This window comes from Salvelinus sp. IW2-2015, linkage group LG3 (genome assembly GCF_002910315.2).
Source record: "Salvelinus sp. IW2-2015 linkage group LG3, ASM291031v2, whole genome shotgun sequence".
Taxonomy (NCBI): domain Eukaryota; kingdom Metazoa; phylum Chordata; class Actinopteri; order Salmoniformes; family Salmonidae; genus Salvelinus; species Salvelinus sp. IW2-2015.
Genome location: NC_036840.1, coordinates 31,282,123 through 31,309,816, shown reverse-complemented (window position 1 = coordinate 31,309,816; position 27,694 = coordinate 31,282,123). Strand labels below are relative to the sequence as shown.

Sequence of the window (27,694 nt, the reverse complement as noted above, 5' to 3'; positions counted from 1 at the left end):
TGGACTTTAGGTTTTAAAATGATTGTGTGTGCATCGTTTCATGTTACTAATGTTGTGGGACAGTGAAATATTATGCYGTTTATATACAGTGGGCTCCAAAATTACTGGCACCCCTGACTGGCAATGCACAAACAAYACTTWAAAAAATATAATTATAGAGATAAACTCAAAATACCAACATGTGAGAAATACTGTACTTTATTAATGTTTCAAACGGAACCAACCAAAATCATACAATTATTTAATACAAAATAAATTTAACCAAAATCAAGGTTTCATAATTATTGGCACTCCTCATTTAGTACTTAGTGCAACCACCTCTGGCAAGGATAACAGCATGGAGTCTTTTCCTGTAATGTTTGACAAGGTTAAGGAACACATTTGGAGGGATTTTGAACCATTCCTCTATTCAGATCCTTTCAAGATCCTTCACATTCTTGGGTTTGCGCTTATCAACTGCCCTCTTCCACTCAGCCCACAGGTTTTTGATTGGATTGAGGTCCGGCGACTGAGATGGCCATGGCAGAAYATTGATTTTGTTGTCASRGAACCATTTCTGTGTGGATMTTAAGGTATGTTTCGGGTCATTGTCTTTTTGGAAAGTCCAACTACGGCCAAGTCCCAGCCTTCTGGCAGAGGCAACCAGATTGTCAGCCAAAATTGCCTGATACTTGGTGGAATTCATTATGCCATCAATCTTAACCAGTGCCCCTGGACCTCTGGAATTAAAACAGCCCCAAAACATCACTGACCACCCTCCATATTTCACCGTGGGTATGAGGTACCTCTCCTTGTATGCATCTCTGTTTCGACGCMAAACATGCCGATGCTGTATCTGACCAAAACTTTCAATTTTGGTCTTATCTGACCAGAGCACCTTCTTCCAGTCATAATTTAAATGACATTTGGCAAACTCCAAGCGCTTGCGTCTATGTCTTGTGGTCAGAAAGGKCTTTCTTCTGGAAACCCTTCCAAAAAGCCTGTGGTTGTGGAGGTGGCGTCTGATGGTGCTTTTTGAAACCTGGTGACCCCAAGACGCCACCAAGGCCTGCAATTCTTTCACAGTGATTCTTGGGGATTTTGTTGCTTCTCTCACCATCCTCCCTATCATGGGAKGCAAAATGCATTTGCGTCCTCTACCCGTGAGGTTTTCAACTGTTCCATATTTTTTGCATTTTTAAATAATTGCCCTGACAGTGCTCAGTGGTATATTCAATCTTCTTGTAGCCATTACCAGATTTATGAAGGTCTACGACCATCTGTCTCTTTTTAACTGCCAGTTCTTTTGTTTTCTTCATGGTGTTGGATGACAGTGGGATATTGCATGTGTGTTACCTCATTTTTATACCCTAGTGAAACAGGAAGTGATGTAATGGCTCAATATAGTTCCTTAAGACTTAGATAAACTTAAATAAGTGGAATTTAATTTGTGGTTTAATTTTGGTAGATGTTATTTACAATAATCTTTMAGRGTGCCATTAATTGTGAAACCTTGATTTGGAGGACATTGATTTTTAATTAAATCAATAAATTATTTTGGTTGGTTCCATTGAAACATTAATAAAGTATTGTATTTCTCACATGTTGGTATTTTGAGTTTATCTCTATATTTATATTGTTTATATTTGTTTAAGCATTATTTGTGCATTGCCAGTCAGGGGTGCCAGTAATTTTGGAGCCCATTGTATATAAAAAAAACTGTGATAAAATAATAAATAGCAGTTAGACTTACGTATGCAATGGTCCTCTTCCCGGGGAACCTTAATCTGGTCCTGGGATTCCTTTGAGGGCTGTACCTCCTTTTTGTTGCGCCGCACGAAGCACTTATTGTTTCAAAATAAAATGTCTTACTGAATGTAATTCTTAAAATGACATACTTTATTCAACAGCAACAAGTATAAAGTAATACCATTGAGAGGTTTTCATATTGTGTAGTAAGATACCAAAGAGCAAGTAATAAACACCAAAAAATTACAGCAAAACTCAATAATAACATTTCACTTAGACCCATTTCTGGTTTACCTTGAGGTTGAGTCTGAACTTGGAAATCTTTGGGAGGATCTTTGGGAGGAGGAATCTGAACATCCATTTGCCTTGTTTCACAGCCTGAGGAGAATTGGAATCACTCTGGGCCTGCTCCACAGACCCAGTAGCAATGATGGATGCCTCTCTGTCATGGATGTTGTCCTCCACTGTGTGACTAGAGGCTCCAGAAATGTTGTCCATCAATTGGTGACAGATCGCGCTTGTGAACAGATTCACTGTGTCATCGTAAATCTGCGAAGAACTAGAAGACACCAGAGAGCTACTACCATCAAGTACAGTCACTCGAGAAGTAGTGGAACTTGAGCTGCGGTGACTAGATGTGCTCGACGGAACATCGTAAAGGGAGACTTCCTGATCCAAGCCCCACAATGAAGGAGGGAAGATCAAAGGAAGCAGCAATTGCTTCACTAATTCCTCAGCGAACATGTAGATGAGTTTGGAGGAGAAGGGTTTCCCCACTTGGTTTTCCCTCCTTGCAAGGTTAAGCAAAACTGTGTCAGAGACACACTTAGCGACTGCCCCCGATTTGATTAGTGGGATGCTGTTCTGCACCCGAATGAGGCTCTCAAGTTGAGCAGCAAGGTCATGGCACAATGAGTGAATCTTCTCCTTTGAGATAAGTTCTTCTAGTGATGTAGATCAGAGTCTGGAGAAGTGATCTGCTGCATCACTTCAGGATCAAGATGTTCAAWGATAAAGCTCACCACACCATTCAGGGTTTTTCCTAGGCGACTCAATGAGGCCCCGAATGCAATATCGTCTCTTGCATCAATACATGTGCTTCTAATGACATGGAAGCTACTGTCCAGTAACTCAGTTGACATTGGAGTTCCTGGGAGAGTGTGAGTATTGTTCMATCTCTGAGACCTTGAGCCTTTTGAAGCAGTAGATAAAGAAGTTGAAGGCCTTTGAAGCTCTTGCCACTCCTGCTCTGTATCATCCTCACTGCAAACTGTCTCCACACCCTCCAGCATCGTTCCCACAATGTCATGGAGTTGCACCAGCTCCCGTGAGGTCATCAATTCCTCCGATCTGGTCATGTCCTCTTGGATGGCAAGCAAGATTTGACTGCTGCTTTTCTTGGCTTGCGTCATAGTAGCATCCGTGGTTTTTACATCTGGTTGATGATGCCGGATGAAAAACTCTCTCAGGTTGTTCCCCAGGTGCCTATAAATAGTCTGTGCTGTAGACCAAAGTTTAAAGTCAGAAATGGCAACACCACTTTGCCAGCTCTTGCTTGAAGTTTCAGAATAACTTGTGGTACCATGTAGAAGGGCAGAATCAGTTGGCTGTAGACTATSAGTTGATTCGGTGGTCTGCAACAGGCTCTTCATGTCTTTCACAACGGCTGCAACAACACCAAAAGCAGATGAGTCCATGCTCATAAAGGAAGTTGACGAGGAATCCTGTTGAATGCCAAAATCTGATTGACTGACCCAACTAGTGTGGGACTCTGATATGCTGGAAATTCCCGAGTTGGAAAAGCACCTGACAGATTTAATTAGGACTTGTTTCACTCGTTTCACAGCCTGTGTCTGAAACRTTTCACTGGAGAGTTCGCAAATTAATGCATTAGGAGAAACGCACAAACTCTCTGATGAAGAAGTTGCAGAACTTGCGGCAGAGATGACCTTTAACCAAGCTATRACGTGGTCCACAAACTCAGTAGCCAAAAGGGACGTATCCGATGACATCTTTTCATCTGAATATGTCAATTCTTCCTCAGGAACTTCTGGCTTGTAACATGACACAATTGTGCTCACAACCTCCTTAGTGGTAGAGTCGAGGTGAAGCTGAATGATCTGAGGGMTAAAAGCCATCATAGGTCTGGAGCTTTCGCTCTGATGTCTATGAAGAGTCACTTCTCCTGGTGAGATGACCCCTGGAAGCATACGCTCACTCTTGTTGGAGCCAAATGACTTTTGGATAAAAGTAGGAGCAGAAATGTTTTTAGCTTGCTCTAGATTCTCCTCTTTGTCTCGATCTGAGCTGTTAGGGGCCAAAAGTCGAGAGTAAAATCCCCTCAGCGTATTCTGCAACCTTTTAGAAAGGTTAAGGGCCACGGGTAGAGCTTTCATTTTTGTGAAATMTGATTGTGCGATACATGTCATATCGCTCAGAAAGGAATCCATMMTTTCAGAGGCTTCAGAACCTACATTAATTGTAGTTGTTAAAAGTTCTGGCATAGCTGKCAGATTCCTTTCACTGGCCAGATTACTTGAATGCTCAGGTGTGCAAGCAGACRTTTGTGCAGATAGACTTCTGCTAGACCTAATGAGCACTTCGCTAATAGCGTTAGTGGCTTCTGACTTCAATTCACCACTGGAGAATKTCTCAATGGTTGACATTACAGGAGATCTAAGCTTTTTCTCAGAAGGTGAAAGTATGAGGATGTTTGGACTCACCATGTTGCCAGAAGATACAGTCTCTTTTAGATATTTTTTCTCTGCTAGGGAGTCTTCCAGAAGACCACCAACACTATCCCTTGAAGCCAAAACTTTACTTTGTGTGTTATTTCTCGAAGCACATCCATTGTTCCTTGCTCTCCTCCCTGGCATTCTCTGGAGTTGACCATAACAGCCATGACCTCTYCTGTCAATGGTGCAAGGGAAGCYTCAATGTCCACATTCTCCTTAGATGGATTGGTTTTGGCTTGAGGMGCAGCCTGTCCAGTGACTCCAAACYTCCGYAACTTGGCACAACTTGGCCTGCATGGTATATCGCCTGCCAGTGTCACACAACACTGGTCTTGATTTACCTGAGCTGGAACAGGAGATGATCAGTGAGATGTCAGAGTTCACCTGACTCAYGACATCTCTGACCACAGATCTGGTCAATCCAGGTGAGCCAGAAGAGCAGGATTGATCACCCARCGTTTGGAGAATTGTGGCCTCTGTGATCCCAAAGAGGGCATTCAGAGGATCTGTCAGTCGAGCATCTCCTCCATGTGCCCTCTGCAACGATGTCTGGGAACTTCAAAACAAACACAAGAATTTATCAATCTTGGCTAATGTTTACATATTGATCTCTACAAATAAATACTTTAAACTCACCTAAATCACAATAATTATAATATTTAGTTCTCTAAAGATGTGGTGTCTGCCTTCTTACTTTACCATAAAAACAGTCRTTCWTTARMTTTTCATTCTTAGAASTGTCATATGCTGTKTAATGTRTGAAAAAGTTRGCYTGARTTCAGTATGTATACGGTGCYAAGATCAGTCAGGTCAGGCACACAGTTGAAGTGTGGTTGGTGAACATACCTTGTGGAAGAACGTGGAGTGGGTGTGTGGGAGCTGTAATAATGTCTGCCACTGCCGCTCGTCCTCAATTCTCTGTTGTGGTAACTGTGTTCACGGATCAATTCCAGCCTCTGTTCAAATTYAGTGGATGAGGGGTAGGGACTCTTGACCCGTTGACTGCACAGAGACCTTCCACTGCTGGGCCTTGTGGATAGATCTTTGTCATCAAATGTCACCATGTGTGACTGCTCAAAATCAGTGGCCGAGGGGTAGGGAGTCCTGACCCGTTGACTGCACAGGGACCTTCCACTGCCAGGCCTCTTAGGTAGACCATCTTCATTCAATTTCACCACATGTTCCTGGATGCTTGCAATGTTGGCGCACTCTGATCCAGTCAGCGAGGGAGAGGAACTAGCTTTTCCAGCGGCATCAAGCTCTAATATTTGTGCAAGTGTCGGGATGAGGATCTCTACCGCAATGTGGGAAACCGTTTTCGCTATCTTCCTACACATAAAGTAGACTCTTCCGTAGTTCCTTCCTCCTGTAAGAGTTGAATTACTGCCGCTCTGTTTTGGTATTTATCTGGATACTGAGCTCGGGGTGAACAGAATGCCACTGAGGGACCTAAAGCACAACAATAATGTTGTTTTTAAAATAATTAATCTGCACAACAAAACGAACACTAACAAAACAGTACATGTACTAGGAAAAKAAATAGTTTAATATAGAAAAATCTCTAACCTTCTTCATTGCCTTGGTCTGCTGATTTCTTTTTGGCCTTCAAGAATACAGTTTTCAAATCACACATTTGTAACATCAAGTTAAAGCAGCCCATTATTTAGCCAATAGATAGCAAGATAGATTCAAACCTAGAAAATAACCCAAGTGGCCAGAGGACCAATCACACCTTCCTCTCATTCTTTCTATCCCATACAGTGTTTATCAAAATGAAAGTAATTAGTTTTTTTAATATGTAGAGATTCTGTAAACTTTTTGTTGAAAAGCTGTGAAGCTGTTGAAAGACATAGGACTGCCTCCTTTTCATCTGACATTGAATCAAGTTTGTAAAATGAAACAGGATAGATTAAAACCTAGCAAAAAAAATGTAAAAAATGACAAGAGGACCAATCTTACCTTGCCAGACGTGACCTTCTTCTCTTCCTTTAGTTGAGCATCTGGCTTCTCTGCCTTCACCTCCTCTTCCATCCCTTTCTCCTGGTGGCTATCTTCCAAGTCCTGTTGTAATCAAGTGTTGTTGTTATAATCATCATAACTAGCCTATTGCAGTTATCCTCAAAATGAAAGTCATTAAAAGTATTTTAAACCATGAAGCTTTTTATCTGTAGACATTGTAAAAAGTTGTGTTAATAAGACGGTAACACAAAGCTGCCAAAATAGACCTACCTCCTTTTTGTCTGACTTTGAATGAATTTGTAAAACGAAACCAAAAAGTGCAGAAATGTGTTCTAGTTATATGCTATGCCATCTAAGCACAGTCTGCACCAAGGACACAGCAGAGAAGGGTCTGTCTGAACTGCAGCCAAAGTACTCAAACAGGTGTTGGCCATTAGAGATCCTATTAAATAAAAGAATTCTAATTCCTAATTCTATGGTGTTGACCTTATTGACGTCATAATGATGGCATAGTGGACAACGGGTGGCCCTGCACAGGAATTTGAATGCAACCATTAAAAATAGCCTAATGTGATAAAAAAAAACAATCTCGGTTGCAGTAATAATAAGGCCTATATGGAAGGAAAGGGGATACCTAGTCAGTTGCGCAAATGAATTGCATTCAATTGAAATGTGTCTTCCGCATTTATCCCAAACCCTCTGATAAGGCATAATAACTGGTTCCATCCACACAGTTAGACCTACGCGACAATATCACAGCTAAGCCTATGTGATATATTTCCTTCATCACATGCAAGTCAACATCATCTGCAAGTCAACATCATCTGCAAGTCAACATCACCTGCAAGTCAACATCACCTGCAAGTCAACCTAATAGAAGTTCAACTTGGTTGATTTCAAAAAGGATTTCTGCTATTACTCACAATTCTTTACGTCTACAAACCGTGTGTCGACTTTGTTACAGTTGTCAGCAAAAAAAAACGATGGTGTGAAAGTAGGACTACGTAAACAACACGAAAACAGACGCGATTGGAGATTCATTTTAAGAATAATTTTAATTGACAGCGACTGAATCGGAATACCGCGATCTCGCGTCCAGCACCAAAGTGCAGTGGACAGCAGTCGTCTCTCGTGCAACTCCATCCTTCAGTAATAGGCCTATAACAAAAAGTGGCGGGCTGSAGTTTGGGTGAAAAAACGAAGTAAAGATTGCCGCTTTAAGGCAAACTATGGGGGGAAATGACATGGGCGATAGCACTATCTGTCCGTTCTGATCTGGATGGTAGCGAAATACAAGGTTTTGCCTATATTTTGCATTAGGCAAAGTAAGAAATATTTTTAAATATAGCCATAGCTTTAAATAAACGACATAAGGCACTTACTTTTTCTTCATCCATCTCTGTGTTGAATTGCTGAAAAATGTTCTGTGGTGGGATGTCAATTAATGATAAAGGATGGTATAGGAAACCGAACTCGTCCTTACCGTAATACGTCATGTAGGCTACACAATGGTTGTACATGACGTAACAGAGAGATGGGCGTGTGTATGTCTTTGTGGGGGTTATCAATCTTTTCATGAAGCAAAATAAATGCTAAGATTTTAAAATAAAATAGTTTTGCCATAAGCATTCAAACATGCGTAAAAAAATAAWAATAATCTCAATCCATAACATTTGTTGGCTCTATGGTTTGCTCACCATAGAGCCACCCCATCCCTTATTAATAGGCCTATAGAAAAAAGTGGCTGGGCAGCAGTGTTGTTTAGCTGGAAAACGAATAAGGATTGTAGCTTTAGGGCAAACTAGGGGAAAACAACGACACGTGCCCATAACACTATCTGTCCGTTCTAATCTAAATTGTAGCAAAATAGAAGGTTTTGATTATGTTTAGTTGTACATAACGTAACGATGTGTGTATGTGTCTATAGGCTTGTTCTACATTGCAGCCGAATTCCGACTTACTGATCTACAATACAAAGAACCTTGCATCATAAATAACTCTCATTGTTATTTGTAGATCCGTCAGTCAGTCACAATTTACCCATGATACATTACGGTTTTGATCCTCTCGAACACGGCCAATTTGGCTGCTGCAGTATGTTTGTATTTCGCTCCTTTTTTCGTATTCCCGTGGAGGAAACGTCATCAACAAGAGACAAAATAGGTTTCCAAAGGAAAGCCTTTTTAGAGAAATACAGACCATCTAATTTAGCTTTTGGTACTATTACCTGTGTTTAACGCATTTCATCTGATATGTATAATCACATTTGTAATTTGGGTGTACTAATTTGCTAAAGTATAGTGTATTAACTAATTAATTATTCGTCAGGAAAGTTTGAGCGACTCTGACTGTTTCTCAACTGTGCGAGGACCTCACTCGAAAACGAAACACACACGCCAGTAGCTCTGAATTCTAAAATATAGCTAGCTAAATGATTACTTACTGCCGCAGATAATAAGGTAATGTCTTCTGTTTGATTTGCTACATTTTAAAATCTTTTGAAACAGCCATACTGTTATTTGTCAGACTGAGTAAGTCGCTAGGAAGTTAACGTTTAATTAGTTTGTTAGCTAACTTAGCTCGAAAGAGCTAAATACATATGACGTTATGCATGCACATTAGCTACATAACGTAGACTCCGTGTTCTCACTTGTAGAATTCAAAACACTAGATAACTAATGATGAATGAATGCCAATACCTTCAGTGCAATGTTACTCAGCCATGAGATATGATCATTCACAGGTGTAGTTAAACACATAATGGTAGACACAGAGGAAAGAGCCGTAGGTGGTGGTGGTGCCCTATCATCTACCATGAACCCAGGTGGAAAGAACAAAGAGAATGAGAAGAAGAAGAGGTCCCGTGTGAAACAGCTGCTTGCAGACGTGAAGAAGCAGGTGGACTTCTGGTTTGGGGATGTCAACCTTCACAAGGACAGGTTTCTGAGACGACTCATTGAAGAGTCACGAGATGGATGTAAGTAGTTGTAATGGGCAGCATTTGGCGTCATTGTCCCATCCTATGTAGCTGTTGCCTTATCCCAGATCTGTTTGTGCTGTCTTGCCAACTCCTATGGTCATTGAGTTGACAAATGGCAAGACAGCACAAACAGATCTGGGACCAGGCTAACATAGCTGGAAACACCAACAATAAGTGTTTTGTCTATCTTGTGGTCAGGGTAGAATTTTGGCCCAGATTTGTGATGGCGATTAAGGGATACCATACAACAATCATCCTATTCTCACTTGTCCTGTACTGCTCCTTTGGGATTATGTTCCTGTTAATTAACAGTGGTTTTATTTTCTACAGATGTTGATATATCTGTTTTGACATCCTTCAACCGAATGAAAAATCTGACAACTGATTGCAAGTTGATTGCAAGGGCACTGAAAAATTCATCTGTCGTTGAGGTCAAGTATTACTGTACATAATCTGTTTTTCAGTTGCTGGTTGGAATTTTGTATTGAATTCTTAGACGTATGGTGTTCACTGTGATCTGTTTTGGTCTTTCAGGTCAACCTAGAGGGAACTAAAGTGCGACGKCAGCGTCCAATTGGAGAGGATCCGAAAGATGTAGACAACCGAACAGTCTATGTGGTAAATACCAGTTTTGTTCATGTTTGTCAAGTCATGATGTGGTATTTTGAATACAAAACGCTATATTAAATAAATATATTTTTACCCCAGGAGCTTCTGCCCAAGAAAGTAACACACGACTGGCTAGAACGAGTGTTTACCAAATGTGGAAATGTGGTTTACGTCAGTGTGCCGAGATACAAAACCACGGGCCACTCCAAAGGGTTCGCCTTCATTGAGTTTGAGACGAAAGAGGAAGCACAGAAAGCCATAGAGGTGWGATATAAAGATTCCTCTGTAATGAATTTTGTGATCAAATGGATGTGTCCTACCTAGTAATAAGGTAGAGAACTAACCATGTTCTCCTCGTCCAGATGCTGAACAACCCTCCAGAGGACGCCCCCAGGAAACCTGGCATCTTCCCCAAGACCAAGAACAGGAAGCCTATCCCCGATCCACCCACCCTGAACACCACACTAGGTGGGTATTGGGAAGAATAAAGCATTGCTGGTTAACTCCAGAGTGACTACACACAAWCACAACAAATGCATATGTTGGAAACTTTTTAGTTAAGTGCCAACATTTAAGTATCAAGTTAAAGCCCTTTACCATCTGTTAAACTACKGTGTGTGTCTGTTTTTTGCAGACGAGGAAGAGGAAAAGAAAAGGAGRAAAAAGAAGAAGTCCAGGGGCAGCACCAAAGAGGACGCCCCGTCACAGGCAGAGACAACAGTGGGCGGGGCCAAAGAACAGGAAATAGAATCTGAGTCTAAGCCCTCTGACAGGAAGAGGAAATGCACGGCYGAGGGTGCAGAGGTTGTAGCACCTGAGGGGGGCACAGATAAGGCCCCGGCCAAAAGGCTAGAGAAGAAGAGACGGCGGTCCCAGGCAGGGGAAAGCTCAGAGAGTGACGTCCAGGGAGACATGCCGGCCAAGCTGAGAAGGATGAGCGAGGGGGAGGAGGGCAAGGTGAAGGAGGAAGACGAGGTGAAGGAGAGCGATGGGAAAGGTAAGGATCTTCATTGTATTGCTTGTGAACAGATAAAATCACTGGTTTTGGGTACAAGAAAATACATGTGGGCAGGTTTGACTAAATCCAGTCCAAAAGATGGTCTACTGGTCAACAGTGACAAATAATGCCTAATAGTAATCTGGTGTCTTCAGATTTGCCTGTCAAGGTTGAGGAGGAAGAGGAGGAGAAGATGGACGACTCCCTGCTAAAAGCTAAGAGGAAGAGGAAGAAGAAGCACAAGGAGAGGGTGAAGATTGGTGAAGAGGTCATTCCTCTCCGGGTTCTCTCCAAGTAAGAACCTTCATGCATCTTTATGACTAATAGCCTGCTCTCAGTCAATCAGACCAATGGCATTGATTTCATCTAAATAAATCCCTAATTAAATTGGTCTAAACCATAGCATCTTTATTGAACAATCCAATAMCCCAGTGTTAGACAAGATATTGTTATTCAAATTGAGAGCTTGCTCTCTCGTTCTCTTCTTTCTCTTCCTCCTTCTCTCCATACTCTCCTTTTTGCTGTCTGGATGGAAGGAAAGACTGGCTGAAGTTGAAGGTGGAGTATCTGACCCTGCAGAAGAGGAGCATGGGAGCTCTGAAGGCGTGCCTGACCAAGTTCCGCCACAAGGGGGCAGGAGAGAAAATGGAGATGGACACCAGTCTCCAACAGAAACAGACACCTCGTTAGTGCCTAATAGTTATCCACTACTTACCTATCTGTCAGTAGTACAACTTCTGCATGTTTAAAACCCCTAGTACTCTCAAATAAACACCCCAAATATTGATATTGAGTCAAATGTTAGTTTGCTGTCCACATATTACATCAGAATAAATGCTGAAAATCTTTTGAAACCGGTTCCCATACAGTTGACCATTTCCAAACACAATATTATGTCTTCTTCACCATGTCTTTTTTTCCTAAGCTGAGGAGAGTAAGAAGGCAGGTGAAAAGGAGAGCCCCCTCGGCCCTCAGTTTGAGAGTGGCTGCATCGTCAGGATCACCCACACCAAACCGTTACCTGGCAGAAAAGTCATCAAGGTAGAGATGAGCTTTTAACGGTCTTCGTTTACCATGTTTATTACGCATTCATTGTTTCACATACAAATGATTAGAGCCATGTGTTCTTCTAACTCAAAGTATGTGTGTATCTAGGACGCTCTCTCTGAGGTGTCCCCAGTGGTGTATGTGGACACCCTAGAGGGGGACGCCGAGGGTCACGTCCGCTTCAAGACTCCAGCAGAGGCCAAGGCCATCATTGACGCTCGCACCGAGCTGCAGAACAAACACAGCTGGCAGCTGGAGATCCTCTCTGGTAGGCTGACTCTCCCACTACTACCACTATAGTTCACCAAGGGCCCTGTTCAAATAATCTTTATTTGCATCCTTCCTTCCTCCCTTCTTTGAGGTAAGCGCTGACATGACATGACTAGTGACAGCAACACAGAGGTAGCCTTGCTCACGCCTATCAAATCATATTAGATTAGGGATTTCTTCAAGGATGGGAGAAGGGATGGATGTATTTGGGAGAGTTCAAACGGGGCCATAAACTATTTACTACATTGAAAAGAGGCAATGGCTATATACAGTGCATTCGTAAAGTATTCAGACTCCTTGACTTTTTCCACATTTTATTACTTTACAGCCTTATTCTAAAATGGATTTACTCATCAATCTACACACAATACACCATAATGACAAAGCAAAATCAGATTTGTTGATTTTTTYCCCAAATGTATTAAAAATAAAATATTTTTAGCTTATTTACATATTAATTCGGACCCTTTGTTATTAGACTTGAAATTGAGCTCAGGTGCATCCTGTTTCCATTGATCATCCTTGAGATGTTTCTACAACTTGATTGGAGTCCACCTCTGGTAAATTCAATTCATTGGACATGATTTGGAAAGGCATACACCTGTCTATATAAGGTCCTACAGTTGACAGTGCAGGTCAGAGCAAAACCAAGCCTTTGAGGTCGAAGCAATTGTCCGTAGAGCTCCGAGAGAGCATTGTGTCGAGCCACAGATCTATATATATATATATATATATAAATAAATAAAAATCGGCCGATTTAATCGGTATCAGCTTTTTTTGGTCCTCCAATAAATCGGTATCGGTATCTCTACGGTCAACCTCTATATGTATGTATATATATATGTGTAATAATGACAAATACAACAATACTGAATGAACAATGAACACTTTTATTTTAACTTAATATAATACATCAATGAAATCAATTTAGTCTCAAATAAATAATGAAACATGTTCAATTTGTTTTAAATAATGCAAAAACAAAGTGTTGGAGAAGAAAGTAAAAGTGCAATATGTGCCATGTAAAAAAGCTAACGTTCAAGTTCCTTGCTCAGAACATGAGAACATATGAAAGCTGGTTGTTCCTTTTAACATGAGTCTTCAATATTCCCAGGTAAGAAGTTTTAGGTTGTAGTTATTATAGGACTATTTCTCTCTACCATTTGTACTTCATATACCTTTGACTATTGGATGTTCTAATAGGTACTTTAGTATTACCAGCCTAATCTCGGGAGTTGATAGGCTTGAAGTCATAAACAGCGCAATGCTTAAAGAGCTGCTGGCAAACGCAGTGAAGTGCTGTTTGAATGAATGCTTACGAGCCTGCTGCTACCTACCACCGCTCAGTTAGACTGCTCTATCAAATCATAGACTTAATTATAATATAATAACACACAGAAATACGAGCCTTGGGTCATTTAATATGGTCAAATCTGTAAACTATCATCTCGAAAACAAACCGTTTATTCTTTCAGTGAAATACGGAACCGTCATGTATTTTATCTAACGGGTGGCATCCATAAGTCTAAATATTCCTGTTACATTGCACAACCTTCAATGTTATATCATAGTTACGTGAAATTCTGGCAAATTAKTTCGCAACGAGCCAGGCGACCCAAACTGCTGCATATACCCTGACTCTGCGTGCAATGAACGCAAGAGAAGTGACACAATTTCCCTAGTTRAAAGAAATTCATGTTAGCAGGCAATATTAACTAAATATGMAGTTTAAAAAATATATACTTGTGTATTGATTTTAAGAAAGGCGTTGATGTTTATGGTTAGGTACACATTGGTGCAACGATAGTGCTTTTTTCGCGAATGCGCTTGTTAAATCACCCGTTTGGCGAAGTAGGCTATGATTCAATGATACATTTAACTGGCACCGCATCGATTATATGCAACGCAGGACAAGCTAGATAAACTAGTAATATCATCAACCATGTGTAGTTAACTAGTGATGATGTTAAGATTGATAGTTTTTTTTATAAGATACGTTTAATGCTAGCTAGCACCTTATCTTAGCTCCTTGCTGCACTCGCATAACAGGTAGTCAGCCTGCCACGCAGTCTCCTCGTGGAGTGCAATGTAATCTGCCATGATCGATGTCCAAAATTGCTGATTACCAATTGTTATGAAAACTTGAAATTGGCCCTAATTAATCGACCATTCTGATTAATCGGTCGACCTCTAGTCCAGCGACGCTCTCCATCCAACCTGACAGCTTGAGAGGACCTTCAGAGAAGAATGGGATAAACTCCCCAAATACAGGTGTGCCAAGCTTGTAGCGTCATACCCAAGAAGGCTGTAGTTGCTGCCAAGGTGCTTCAACAAATGTGATTTTTTTCTTATACATTTGCATTTCTAAAAACCTATTATGGTATATTATGTTTAGATTTTGAGGGGGAAAAAACATTTTAGAATAAGGCTGTAACGTAACAAAATATGGAAGAAGTCAAGGGGTCTKAATACTTTCCAAATGCACTGTCATATCTTTGTTAAATAACAATTGCTGGTCCTGTGTAGCTCAGTTGGTAGAGCATGGCACTTGCAGCGCCAGGATAGTGGGTTTGATTTCCGGGACCACCCATATGTAAAATGTATGCACGCATGACTAAGTCCCTTTGGATAAAAGCATCTGCTAAATAGCATGTTATTATTATTATAATATTTCATACAGTAATGAATTATTATATATTATTATTCAATTGTTATATATTACGTTTTTCGAGTCCTCTTACTGCATCTTAATTTGAGGATCAAGAAAGCATATTCATGAAGGTATGTCCTTAACCAAAATATGTCTGACTGTTTTGGCTTCATTTGCTTATTAAGAGGAGAATGTAGCTGAATTATTTGTTGCACTTTGGAAAGAGATGTTTGGGTGAGTTTTCATGTGCTGCTGCGTTCCAGTGGAAGGGCTGGTGGTTACATTTGAAATGGACAATTGCTAATTTCTTCATTAATTTGTACTTGTAGGCGACCACGAACAAAGGTACTGGCAGAAGATCCTGGTGGACCGCCAAGCTAAGTTGAACCGGCCCAGAGACAAGAAACGGGGCACAGAGAAGGTAGAGTTCCCTCTATTTACATTTTTTATGGATTATTTACAAGTATCTCTAGCAGCACCCAACCATTTTCTTTTGAGGAAAACCATTTTTGAATGAGCATGTTGTTCACTCATATTATTCTAGGCCTTAAAATTGGTTTTAACAGAGCAATGTCTCCCTTTCATCTCTGTTTCTGCCCCAGCTCATTTCCAAAGCCGAGAAAATCATCATAGCCCGGGCCAAGGAGGCCACTAAGCACATCCGCTTCATGGAAGACTGATCAAGACTGTCAAGTTCTACTGTGCGTCCTCTCTTTTCTGAATCCTTTTCTGAATCCTTTTCTTCCCTAAGAGTTTATTGAAATGTCGGCCATTTTGTCATTCCTAAATAGTATGATGTTTTTGTTTTACTGTTCATGAGTGGTACAAGCAGAGAGAAGCCATGGTTTTAAAATAGAATTTTAATAAGTCATGGTAACGTTGTGTTTATTTTTTAAACAGCCATTCTGTCCAATGTAGTTTCAGTTCCACTAACTGGAAAGTTATGTATGGCTGCTGTTCTACAAGCAGAAAGCAGCTGCATTATTTAAATTGCGAATAGATTTGCTCACTAGTCTTCTTTGATTGTGTTGTAGTGAGAGCTGCCCAGATTTCAGTTAGGAAATATGAATGTATATATGCTGTACATAGGATTTCAAAACTTGCCCAGAGCTTTGCCCATGATCTGTTTTCTGTAACTTGTCATGGCACCGATAACCTTTTCTTTTTGAAGTAATGTACCTATTTTCTAATTAATAAAAATACATTTTGGTGGTTAAAGGCCCAGTGAAGTTAAAAAAAAAAAAAAAAGGGAATTTCCTGTGTTTTATGCATTTCCACACTGTGGTTGGAATAATATTGTGAAAATGCCCTTTTAGTTAAAGAGCTGTTTGAAATTTCTGCCTGTTTTGGTGGGATGGAGTTTCGGCCTGCCTGGAGACATCACCAGGAGATAAATTAGTTTATAGACCAACAAAGAGTTCCAAACCTCTCTGCCAATAACAGCTTGTTTTCAGTTTTCCCGTCCCCACTCAGACCACTCCCAGACGGTCTCTTGCTTGAGAAATTGCTCTTTGCTAAGAAGCTATTTTTGTTTCTTTTTGACCATTTTAATTGAAAACAATCACACTAAGGTACTTACCACCCTCACCCAGATAACACAGTAACCAGGATGGAGTGTTATCCAGAAATGATTTGATATTGAGATAAAAACAGCTGCATTGGGCCTTTAATGGACTGGCTTTTTATTCAGCTCATTAATAAAAACTTAATTGATTATATTGCTGGCACACACATTCTGTTGCATCTGGTGCGTTACTATGAGTTTTCCTATGCTAGATGGTGTCTGATCTTTTACGTTCGTGTCCACATTGTTAACTTATGTTTAAAAAAAATTTGCAAAAAGCTTAACGATGAAATGTTCAAGTAAGAATTTGTGTGACCTCTTTGTATAAAATAAATAAACTAGCATTATCCCATTTTTTTTTATGTGACTATAAAAAATACCGAAGGTGCTCTATTTGAATAGAAAAATAAGAAAGTCCTCTAGCTAGCTATGTGTGTACAGGTCAGTAATCAGGACTCTGGTGCCCTCTTGGCTTGGTGGCTGGGGACCATGCAGCTCTTCCTGCTGTGGGAGTAAGGAGACTTCTCGCTCGTGGCTGCGGCCAGCTGACTCGGCCCTGTTTCCTGTATCGAGATGGTCCGGTACAGCCTGTGTCCTCCAGCCCCCATGGAGCTGTACTCAAAGCCAGGAGGACAGCCATCCCAGGCTGGGCAAGATGGGATCTCCTTGGGCTTGTTGGGGCGACAGACAGAGTCTTCATTCATGGCCTGGGGGCTCAGCAGCGTCTGAGTGGGCTTGAAGCTAGTGGCGCGCTGGGCCGTCTTGGGTGTGTATGCTGAGCGGAAGGTGGTGGTYTTGGCGAAAGCCCCCTTGGGTTTCTCTAGCTCATCTGCATGTAAAGTGGGGCGGGGACGCAACATGTCCCAGGCACGGTAGTGCTCCTTCATGGTGGACCTGGTCTGGAGGGGTGCCCTGGCCTCCTTTGTCCAGGCCTCGACCGGGGGGCGAGCGGACTGGGGCCGTTGTTGGCACTCGTGGCCGACATAGTCAGCATGAGCTGTGGACAGACCAACCAAAGTGCCCTCAGTTGGGCAGTACTCCTCAGCATGGTGCCGGTGCTTGGGCTGCAGGGGCCAGGACTTGTACTGATCATGGAACTCGGTGGTCCCCTGAAAGATTGCCGGGCTGCTCTCCCAAGCCACCTTGGCCCTGAAGGGCTTGGCCGGCAGGCCCAGGTAGTTCTGCCTGTAGGTGGAGACCCCATTGAGGGGGGCGCTGGTGGGCCTGTAGACGGCCTTCTCCTTGGGCTGCCTGGGCTGGACAGGATGGGACATATACTGCATCTGGTAGTTGGTGGCGCCATCGAAGGGCAGGGTCTCTGGGGCGTCGGGGGCTGGTTTGAATCTCTCCCTGGCCTCGGCTGGGCCCTTGTAGCAGAATTCATCTTGATAGGTGGTGGTCACCTCAAATTTGCTGTTGTTCAACTTCAGGTTGTCACGCGTCCTGCAGGGTTGGACTTTCTGGGTGTGCCATGCTCGATAATCCTCTGAAAATAATAATTAAAGAGAGGACTTAGTTTCATTTGAAATCTATAGTTTATTGGTATTTGATGACATTCCCGAAGACACACCTACTGTACCTTTGTATAAAGACTGGGCAACCATTTTTGCTGTGGGCGGATGGTACCCATCTGGCTTGGTCACGATGTGCTTCTGAACAGGGTGAGTTGGGTAGTCCCTGACGTAAGTGCTGCTGTGTCTCATTCTCCCATCAGGTGGCACATTCAACTTGGTGACCTTTGGTGGCCTCTGGGTCACTTCATGGGCCACGTAGTCTGACCTGAAAGACATTAAAGACGTTACACTMATGACTTGCAACGTGCAGACTGAATGAACTACGCAAACTATTAAAGAGGGAATGTTGTCAGAATCAGAATATCATATTGTCCTTGATGAATTATGTGTTTGTCTCGTACCTGAAAGTGGTCATGTTGGATATCTTTCCTTCCATTGGCTGGTACTCATTCTTCGGCTTCTTGGCTGSCCGGACAACAGTGTTGAAGTAGGCAGGGTACTTTTCCTGGTATTCCGAGACCATGCCGCCTGGGATCAGGACACACGGCTCCTCTGGATGGGATCCTTGTAAACAGTGGTGCTTCCTACCAGGAAAAAGGGATTAAGTGTTGGGATTGGTTAGAATGGCCAAGAGAGTGTGTTGTTGAGAATATGCTTTAGGCCAAGTTGGTGTTCAAAACAGTAATGGAATGTAGTTTTTCTTATCAGAAAAATATTTAAATTATATTGATCTCCGGTTATTTTGTGTCTCTCAGCTACATTCAAATAATGATTTGCTCCCACACAGCATGGAAATCAAGTCTACAGCACTTAATTTTGATAATGTCGTTTAATCAGTTCAGTCAATATGTTTGCATTATTTTGGAAGGCATAGTCCTAAGCCTACCCTACCTTCAAGTAAACATGTATTGCAACCCATACTCAGTTTTTTCTTCCTCTCATCAACGATTTATCATTCATATAGTTTACTCTCTCTATCACCAGAATATAACTCGTAATCCATGCACGATCAAATAGGAACTCCGATGTATTAACGACCGCAACGTTTAAACATTAATCTTACCTCCTTGGMAAAGGTGGGCATCTCCAAATTCTGGATATACCTTGAAACATCGCCCTCATGGAATATCCCTGTGCATCTTTACGCTTTACACTCGGGCGTTGTGACCCAATCCATCGTACCCAAACAGCGTTGAAATTATTGACCAGAAGAACATGGATTGTGTTGTAGAAGGCTACAAATGAAGTGCGTAGTGACAGAGAGCGCTTCTAAAAATAAATGCACGTGGATTACTCCCTCTCTAACTGACGCGTTTGAATCACTGAGCGAAGACAGATGCGTCTTTGATGAGGATGAGAAGTTCTGGACGCGGCTGTGCTTTTGCTCTGTACTAGAGGATTATTTTTAGGGTTTTCGTGCTGGAATGGATTACATAAAGTCCAGCTACTTTTAGTAAACAAAAATAGTTACATTTAAATGAATGAACAGCAGATATATAGGTCATTCCATGTTCACTCCAATTGGAAATTAATGATTGAAATACACTGACGGTACAAAACATTAGGAACCCCTGCACTTTCCATGACATAGCCTAACCAGGTAAATCAAAGTGAAGGCTATGATCCCTTATTGATGTCACTTCAATCAGTGTAGATTAAGGGGCGGAGACAGATTAAAGAAGGATGTTTAAACCTTGAGACATGGATTGTGTATGTGTGCCATTCAGAGGGTGAATGGGCAAGACAAAATATTTAAGTGCCTTTGAACGGGGTATGGTACTAGGTGCCAGGCGCACCGGTTTGTGTCAAAAACTGCAACGCTGTTGGGTTTTTCACGCTCAACAGTTTCCCGTGTGTATCAAGAATGGTCCACCACCCAAAGTACATCCAGACAATTTGACACAACTGTGGGAAGCATTGGAGTCAACATGGGCCAGCACCCGACACCTTGTAGAATCCAYGCTCCGACGAATTGAGGCTGTTCTGAGGGCAAAGGGGGGTGCATCTYAACATTAAGAAGGTGTTACCCTAATGTTTTGTACAGTCAGTGTAGACTACTAGTGAGAATAGGCTATGAGACATGTTGCTTGCAGATTTTGAGTCAGTGTGCGATCTCCATGGCCTAGGCCGTGTCGTAGTTGCAGTGCTGTCCATCTGTTACCTTTTCCTAGCCAAAAAAAGCAGTTGACTGCAGCTGAAAGCGCTGGGTGAGTGCACCGGTCGGTCGGGATATTGGTACCTACCCGCAGGTGCATATCTGGCACATACATTGGATTGCCATGGTGTCGGTATGTTGACTCGAAGCTCCAGATATATTATTGCATTTTTAATAACAGTTTCGTGTTTTGAAAGAATAATGATTCCAAGCTTGCAATTTAATATTCGAGATTGTGCTATTGTTTGTGTCATAATTAGGCTTGTTCCACGAGTGTGATCATAGAATTGGAACAAATTCTTTGGACGTGACAGACTTTATGACATTGATATTTGGGCTGTAATCATTATATTTCTGTGGATTTGTCATAGTGACCTCAACCTATATTAAATAAATTACATTATGCCATTAATGCATCGCTGGGCATAAGGCCCATAATATAGTACGTAGTGAGTGGACCCTAATCCAAAAGCATTTCCAATTTTAGCCTGCAATGTCTCAAAAAGTCCACACAGAGGCAGCCATATCCTGTTTCTTACATTATCAACACAATCACAATCGTACTACCTTCTTGGTTTCATATTACATGATTGAATCACATTGAGAGAGAGAGAGAGAGGGAGAGAGAGAGAGAGAGAGAGAGAGAGAGRGAGAGAGAGAGAGAGAGAGAGAGAGATAACTAAACTGTAAAGCTGTGGCATGACAGGAAGTCAAAATAGGACATTGAACTTTGATAACACTTAACGGGCCATTGGAGCTGCTTTCACTATCAATCAACATTGAGTAAACATTTATATAAAGTTGGATTACAAAACCTACCACATCATCTTGTCAGTTTCTCATGTCACATGCTAGACATAGCCTAGGCCTAATGACAAAACCCAATGTGACAAAAACACAAAGCTACACATTGATTATGCATTGCTGCTAGACAACTTCAACTTGTTGATTAGTTAAAGCTGCGTTAGACTTTCCTAATATTTCCAAATGCAAATATCGCTTATTGTCTATGATATGTATAGGTCTAGAGCACCTATAGTATAAGATTCAAGACATCAGTAACTGCTAGTACAATGGTGACATCACAAAGTGAATAAAAAAAGTGATGACATTCATTGTTTGTTCTTGATTCATAGGTTGTACTTTGCTTGTCATCACATCATGCTGGGCAATTCAAATTATATGATGATCCATTCTGGATTATAATACACTATGTGATCGTATCATAGTTCACACCAGTACAGCGTAGTAATCACAAACGTCACTTAGTCATTGGAAGGTTCTAGCCTACATTTTATAACCAGTGACGTAGTGGAGTGTAAACTTTGTTTTTACCCACTTTTTTATGTTGTGAATAGGGTTAACCACCTATTACTATAGATCATTTGGGCTCCCGAAGGGCACAGCGGTCTAAGGCACTGCATCTCCGTGCTAGAGGCATCACTACAGACACCCTGGTTCGAATCCAGACTGTATCACAACCGGCCGTGATTGGGAGTCCCATAGGGTGGCGCACAACTGGCCCAGTGTCGTCCGTGTTTGGCCGGTGTAGGCAGTCATTGTAAATAAGAATTTGTTYTTAACTGACTTGCCTAGTTAAATAAAGGTTACATTTTGGGGGAGATTTATTTATGCCCACCTATTTACCCATGGTGTTCAGAATGTATCCTATTTTACCACTACTTCCTGCTTATAACTATAAAAGGCAAAGGAAATGGGGTTTAGGTCAGTTATGTAGAAAATATCAGTATCTTAGTTCAATATCTATTTAAACCAGACGTTTGAGCATGGCCAAAAATAATAGCCAACTGGGGAATAGTTCATTGAGTAACACCAAAGTATTGAGTATTTCAAAATCACATGGCATGATGATTCAGCCTAAAGATGAATTACACTTAATTACAGGCATTGTAATTATAGGCACACTGTCCAGGGCCCAATGACTGTACCATACAACCTAAATGTTTTGATAAAAGTATCCATTATTCGGACACCCCTGACTGTAAAGACTCAAGTACTGTAAAATCCAGGTTCAATAGCTGGTCAGTCTATGGAATCCTGGGGACTTTTTGCTCGGGATGTAATCCAAATGGYCAGCACCTACTTTTAGGGACCACGATTCAAAGATATTCTCTGAACATAACCAGCATAGAATAGAATCCAAACAGCAGAAAGTTATGACATTGTATGCACTGAAATAAATAGACCATATCACTATGGGATATCCACTAGATGTTGACTATCAAGTACAAAGCACATACAATGTATGTCTGACAKCATTTACTCTCAAGTGATGCAGGACAATTCGTGCCCGTTACCTTTGCCCTAGATTTTTTAGTGGCGTCCACGTCAAGTTATGAGCAATATCTCGCGAGAAGCAGATATTATAAATAYGGACGCTGTCTGTTCACTGTCAAATCAAACCTGATATAGAGTGAGTTACTATACTGCTGGGAACATCATTTACCAAAGTTAACCAACAGGTTTGGTAGGTACATTTTTCAWTTTTTTTTATTATATAGGCTGCTTATGAGTGACGGTGGTTGTGTTTTGTGGAAAACTGTTTGAACGTGAGAGTTCATCTTTCGATTTTGACTGCGCTGCTGTAACCTTTGCTATACTGTATCAATCAATATCACTTGCACTAATGTGTATGCTGTCGTGGGGTAGGTCAGAACATACAGAGGTAGATAGTTTAATTCGTCTAGTCAGCAGAAAATAATGAACTAGTTCTCTTTTTATCTTTTTAATGAAACGACTGATTTATTTTGTATAACATTTACTTTTCTCCTCTTGTTTATGTTTGCAGACATGGAGTCAGTTGAAGTCGTCAATAATCAGGTTTGACTTTGGGACTAAAGTATCTAAAAATGAAACATGAGAGCAGAATATAACATACACAAAGTCAAATAACTAACATGTTCAAGTGGCATTGATAATTACTTTTTTTTATTGATTCGGTGTTTTCTTGTCCAGTATTGTGAAAAATCCTAGCAATTTACACCGTTTTACACTATACTACTGTAGGCAGGACCAGTGTCCCAGACATGGATTCACAATCATTATTTCGCTAATTGCCTCCAGTTGATATGATTTGGGTTGCTCATCCTAACCTCCTTAGCAACCTGTAACCTAGTATTTGTTTGTACTTGAGATATTTTGTTGACCGAGTGTTCTAACATCCATTTTCAACTGTCACCAGAATGTGGTTGAGAGGGTGGCCAGCCTCCCCTTGGTGAGCTCCACCTATGACATGGTGTCCAGTGCCTACTGCACCACCAAGGATAACCACCCCTACCTCAAGTCCATGTGTGAGGTGGCCGAGCTGGGGGTGCGAACCATCACCACTGTGGCCCTCACTGGTGCAGCGCCGATCATCGGCAAGCTGGAGCCACAAAGTAAGAATCTAGCCATCTCCAAATCTATAGCAACCTGGTATACTTTCACTAATGTAGACCTACATATTGAGTTTCATCTGTTTGATTCATTGGTAAAATCCGGAGACCTAAAAAAACGGGAAAAAATACACTATTGTGAGATGCCAGAATTGCATTTTTAGCATAATATTTTAAGCACATGCTTATTACTAACACTGAGGTGAACTGCCAAGCCTTTTGTGACGATGAGAAGATTGAGTCCGACTTCCTAATAAATTTGTAAGGAGCATGAAGTCTGGCCAGTCATCTCTGAGCTGTTGCTCAACAACATGACCTTTTACCCAGTAATGTGTAAGGCCTTGCCTTGAAGCAGTAAGACTTTTTTTGAGTATGTATTCCTGTGTAGTGATACAAATTATTACTCTCCCTTCCCAACCTTGAATGTGATACATTTAGCTCATTATTTTCTGCCTTTTTCTGACCCCAGTTGCCATGGCCAATGACCTGGCCTGTAAAGGTTTGGATAAGATTGAGAAGACCTTGCCAATCCTACACCAGCCTTCTGAGCAGGTATGTGATGACTCGCTGCCCAGTCTTTACTTAGCACTGACTGGCATCGCGACAACACACTTCACAACGAATCAAGCACATGCCAGTCAGGGAGGCCAACCGTAGAGAGAGGAGTAATGACTCGTACCCTGGGTGACAAACGGGTCACCCATTTGGATCTGGCTCTCCCTGTGTCGTAAATAAGTGTCTAGTCAGTTAGCGGTCATTTAAAGCACAGGGCTCACTTGAAAATCAGATGTCAACCTCGATGTGACTTCACTTTTTAAATGAAGGATAACTAAAAAATTACCTTATTTCTTTTCTCTCAATCCAATTCTTCCTGTTTAGATTGTTGCCAACACCAAGGATGCAGTGACCGGTGTCAAAGACGTGATGTCTGTCACCGTCACGGGGGCCAAGGACAGTGTGTCCCACACCTTGACTAGCGCGGTGGACCGGACTAGGGGCGCTGTGCAGGACAGTATGCAGATGACCCGGGCTGCGGTCAGTGGTAGCGTAAACACGGTGATGGAGAGCCGCATGGCCCAGATGGTCAGCAGTGGAATGGACACGGCCCTCACCACCTCCGAGCGCTTGGTGGACCAGTACCTGCCTCGCACTGAGGACGAGCTGGGTGAGTGTCAGGCTTCTAACTTGTGGCTCAGTGGGCTGACAACCCGAGCATTAGGATCAGTCATTGATACAATTGAGCTATGCTGGTGATATTTAGCAGGCACTCTTCTCCAGAGTGACTTACAATCAGTACATTCAACTAAATTAGGTTAAACAACCACATCTAAATTCATACATTTTCCAGCAAAAGGGGAGCTTATTCGGCTTCGGTCATGATCACAGATAATAAACTTGTTCAGAGGCGTCCATGTTTTCTAATGACCAAATGAGGGAAAGGTCTGTTTTTTGGGGGGCTGAATTATCTTGGTTTGGAGTACAGATATAAAGAGGCATAATCCTGTACACAATGTTTTCCTACAATCCAAAACATAAATGTTGTCAATGGACTCTGTGTTAGAAAGTGAACTACTCATAAATCCATTTCCTAGAATGTGTGAAAACATTCAATACGCATGCTAACTTCTAAACCYATACAAGGTCAGCATTTACGATGATTACAATAATGATTTTATAAGGCGCTTGATGTTTTTTACACAAAACTCTCAAAGTAACGCAATGCTTTATTTCATGTTCCTCTTTTCATCTGGACAGAAATGGAGGCTAAAACGGTGAAAGGGTTCGACGTGGCCAAGGATGCACCTAACTACTATGTCCGTCTGGGCTCTCTGTCTACCAAGCTGCGTAAGAGAGCGTACCACAAGGCCCTGGCCCAGGTCAAAGACACCAAGCAGCGCAGCCAGGAGTCCATCTCACAGCTCAACCACACTGTGGACCTGGTGAGTGACATCAAATTGTGGAAATCGAGAACTTTTATTGTCCATAGAATGTGGACATATTCAGATGAGATGACCTTTCTTTCAAATGATTGAAAATGAAGATCCTATAGATCTCATGAGACTCGTTTTATACTGAGAGAATGAGACAGATTTTTTTTAATCTATTATTTTATTTTCAACCCTTTTAGATTGATTACGCCAGAAAGAATATTGACGGAGCTAACCAGAAGGTGAAAGGCAAACTGAGCTCCCTGGTCGAGTGGAAGTCTAATGAAGGAGATGGCAATGAGGCAGAGGTAATGATCACGTTCCAAAGAGCAGTCCTCATAAAATACTATTTTAGCCAAGTCAGATTGTACATCTACCCTCTGGCAGGTTGCATCTAAATTGCATATTTCAGTTATTTTATTTGGCTAATCATTGGGGAAAGGCTATTTTAATGTGAAGATACAGATTCATTAAACGGACTTCCTCATTTCTCCCCCAGAACATAGAGTCGAGGACCCTGGCGATGGCTCGCTCCCTCACTCAGCAGCTGCAGACAACGTGCCTGGCGCTAGTCTCTGGTCTGCAGGGCCTTCCACAGAACATCCAGGAGGAGGCGCTGTCCCTTAGCCACTCTGCCTCGCAAATCTACTCCAGCTTCAGCAAAGCGTCGGTGTTCGGGGACCTGTCGGATGGCGTTCTAGCCAGCAGCAAGGCCCATCTGAACAAGATGAAGGAGTCGCTGGATGACGTCATGGACTACCTGGTGAACAACACGCCCCTCAACTGGCTGGTAGGTCCCTTTTACCCCCGGCTGGCCCCACCCCACACCGCTGCATCTTCCCCGTCCCAGAAGACACCAGCCCCCGCAGAGGTGGAGATGAAATCCATGGACTCTAAGCACTAGCTGCCTGTTTAACGACTTTCTATCATATCCCATAGTATTATTCCTTCATCAAACATCCCTGATAGTCACACTAATGAGCCTGCATTTATTCAGCATGTTGATGAATAAATGTTGACATACTGTTTGACAATGTTTAGGCATTCTGACTGAACTTTGCTCCGTGTGTGCTCAATAATCTAGCTACATTTGCCCATGCCTTGTCTTATGCAGCACAGTGCTTTTGATACGGTTGTTTTTGACATCACTTTATATCCTATATCCTGTATCCATAACTTGCCATATAGTAGTTATAGACTCATGTTAACGCATAACCATGTATGCTTTCATCTTTATACAAGTCTTAATAAATAGGTTAATATTTCATCTGTGTGTTGCCTTGCTGCCTTGAAAATAAGCCGGTTTGAAAGCATGAGAAAATGGAATTTGGTGTTTTTATACATTGTCACACCCATCTTCCGCTTCAGTGAATTGTGTGTGTAATGCATTGAGATATCTTGGATATGGAGTTGAGTGATTAAACTAACTGAACAGTAGTGGTATGCTTTTCCAGGACTAGGTTTTGCAAGAATGATGCAACCCTCCCTGTATTTATTTGTAGTCTTAAGAACATACCATTAGGCTGTTTTATTTGTTGGACTTAGTTGCATTTTCCATTGGCAGGTACCAGACTTCACCTTCTCAGACTTGGCCTCGGAACCTGACCTCTCCTCAGTTGAGGACGATGGCATGTCAGATGAGTCCAACAGCAACGAACCCCTATCAGCTCCCCTTGCCCACCAATAACCTGCATTGTCAGATAAATAAAATGTCCACAGATCATCTGTCTGTAATGCTTAGTTATATTTGAAAATAGATTCTAATATTTTTGAAATACCATTGGTAGACATTCATAGTAGTTGATTTGGACACTGTATTTGAAAATACACTATGTATTTAAATATGTAGGTATTAAATACACATGGATTTGAACAAAGGTCTGTTCTGTTGTGGAATGAAAAAATATTTATTCGCTGTGAAAAAAAATACAGTTTTGAATGGGATTCAAGATATCATAGAATCCATGAGCGCAGTCATTTAAGATACCATTTTTGTGGATTATCTACTGATGCCTTAATGACAGCGTTTTTCATTTTTGTACTTCTTGCACTAAACCGTTTAAAAACTACAAGGCACAGAAGGTGGCCACGTTCCCAGCGTATTTTCATGGCAGGTGTGTGAGCCTTTAAATAAACATTGCASCTATACAGTAACCATGGTGT

The 27,694-nt window shown here is 41.6% G+C and overlaps 3 protein-coding genes across 4 annotated transcripts; 2 read left to right on the top strand and 1 right to left on the bottom strand.

Moving 5' to 3' along the window:
* The first annotated feature begins 8,558 nt into the window (after nt 1-8,558).
* Nucleotides 8,559-16,708, top strand: larp7 (La ribonucleoprotein 7, transcriptional regulator). Its single transcript, XM_023974585.2, has 13 exons — nt 8,559-8,881; nt 9,166-9,399; nt 9,733-9,833; nt 9,937-10,020; nt 10,111-10,275; nt 10,374-10,479; nt 10,646-11,008; nt 11,164-11,302; nt 11,545-11,693; nt 11,934-12,049; nt 12,164-12,323; nt 15,305-15,396; nt 15,578-16,708. Exons 2-13 carry the CDS (start codon nt 9,183-9,185, stop codon nt 15,653-15,655), a joined length of 1,770 nt encoding a protein of 589 aa, XP_023830353.1. The 5' UTR covers nt 8,559-8,881; nt 9,166-9,182; the 3' UTR covers nt 15,656-16,708.
* On the bottom strand, nt 15,860-19,309 carry LOC111954674 (stabilizer of axonemal microtubules 2-like). Its single transcript, XM_023974570.2, has 4 exons — nt 19,117-19,309; nt 18,455-18,637; nt 18,119-18,318; nt 15,860-18,025 (listed from the first exon to the last, which is right to left on the bottom strand). Exons 1-4 carry the CDS (start codon nt 19,173-19,175, stop codon nt 16,989-16,991), a joined length of 1,479 nt encoding a protein of 492 aa, XP_023830338.1. The 5' UTR covers nt 19,176-19,309; the 3' UTR covers nt 15,860-16,988.
* A 3,288-nt stretch (nt 19,310-22,597) lies between these two features.
* Nucleotides 22,598-27,685, top strand: LOC111954576 (perilipin-2). Of its 2 annotated transcripts, XM_023974425.2 has the most exons (9): nt 22,598-22,696; nt 23,018-23,049; nt 23,411-23,606; nt 24,073-24,155; nt 24,483-24,768; nt 25,359-25,543; nt 25,732-25,839; nt 26,031-26,321; nt 27,096-27,685. In XM_023974425.2, the coding sequence occupies exons 2-9, from the start codon at nt 23,020-23,022 to the stop codon at nt 27,216-27,218; spliced, it is 1,302 nt and encodes a 433-aa protein (XP_023830193.1). In that variant the 5' UTR covers nt 22,598-22,696; nt 23,018-23,019; the 3' UTR covers nt 27,219-27,685. The 2 variants fall into 2 exon arrangements, with proteins under 2 accessions (XP_023830193.1, XP_023830200.1); XM_023974432.2 differs by lacking the exon at nt 27,096-27,685 and having other exon boundaries at nt 26,031-26,796.
* The last annotated feature ends 9 nt before the right edge of the window (nt 27,686-27,694 follow it).

Bases quoted from the DNA above. Each gene is read 5' to 3' on its own strand.
- LOC111954576 (XM_023974425.2), top strand. From the start codon at position 23,020: ATGGAGTCAGTTGAAGTCGTCAATAATCAG. The intron at 23,050-23,410 runs GTTTGACTTTGG...AACTGTCACCAG, and splicing joins TTGAAGTCGTCAATAATCAG to AATGTGGTTGAGAGGGTGGC. The intron at 24,156-24,482 runs GTATGTGATGAC...CTTCCTGTTTAG, and splicing joins TACACCAGCCTTCTGAGCAG to ATTGTTGCCAACACCAAGGA.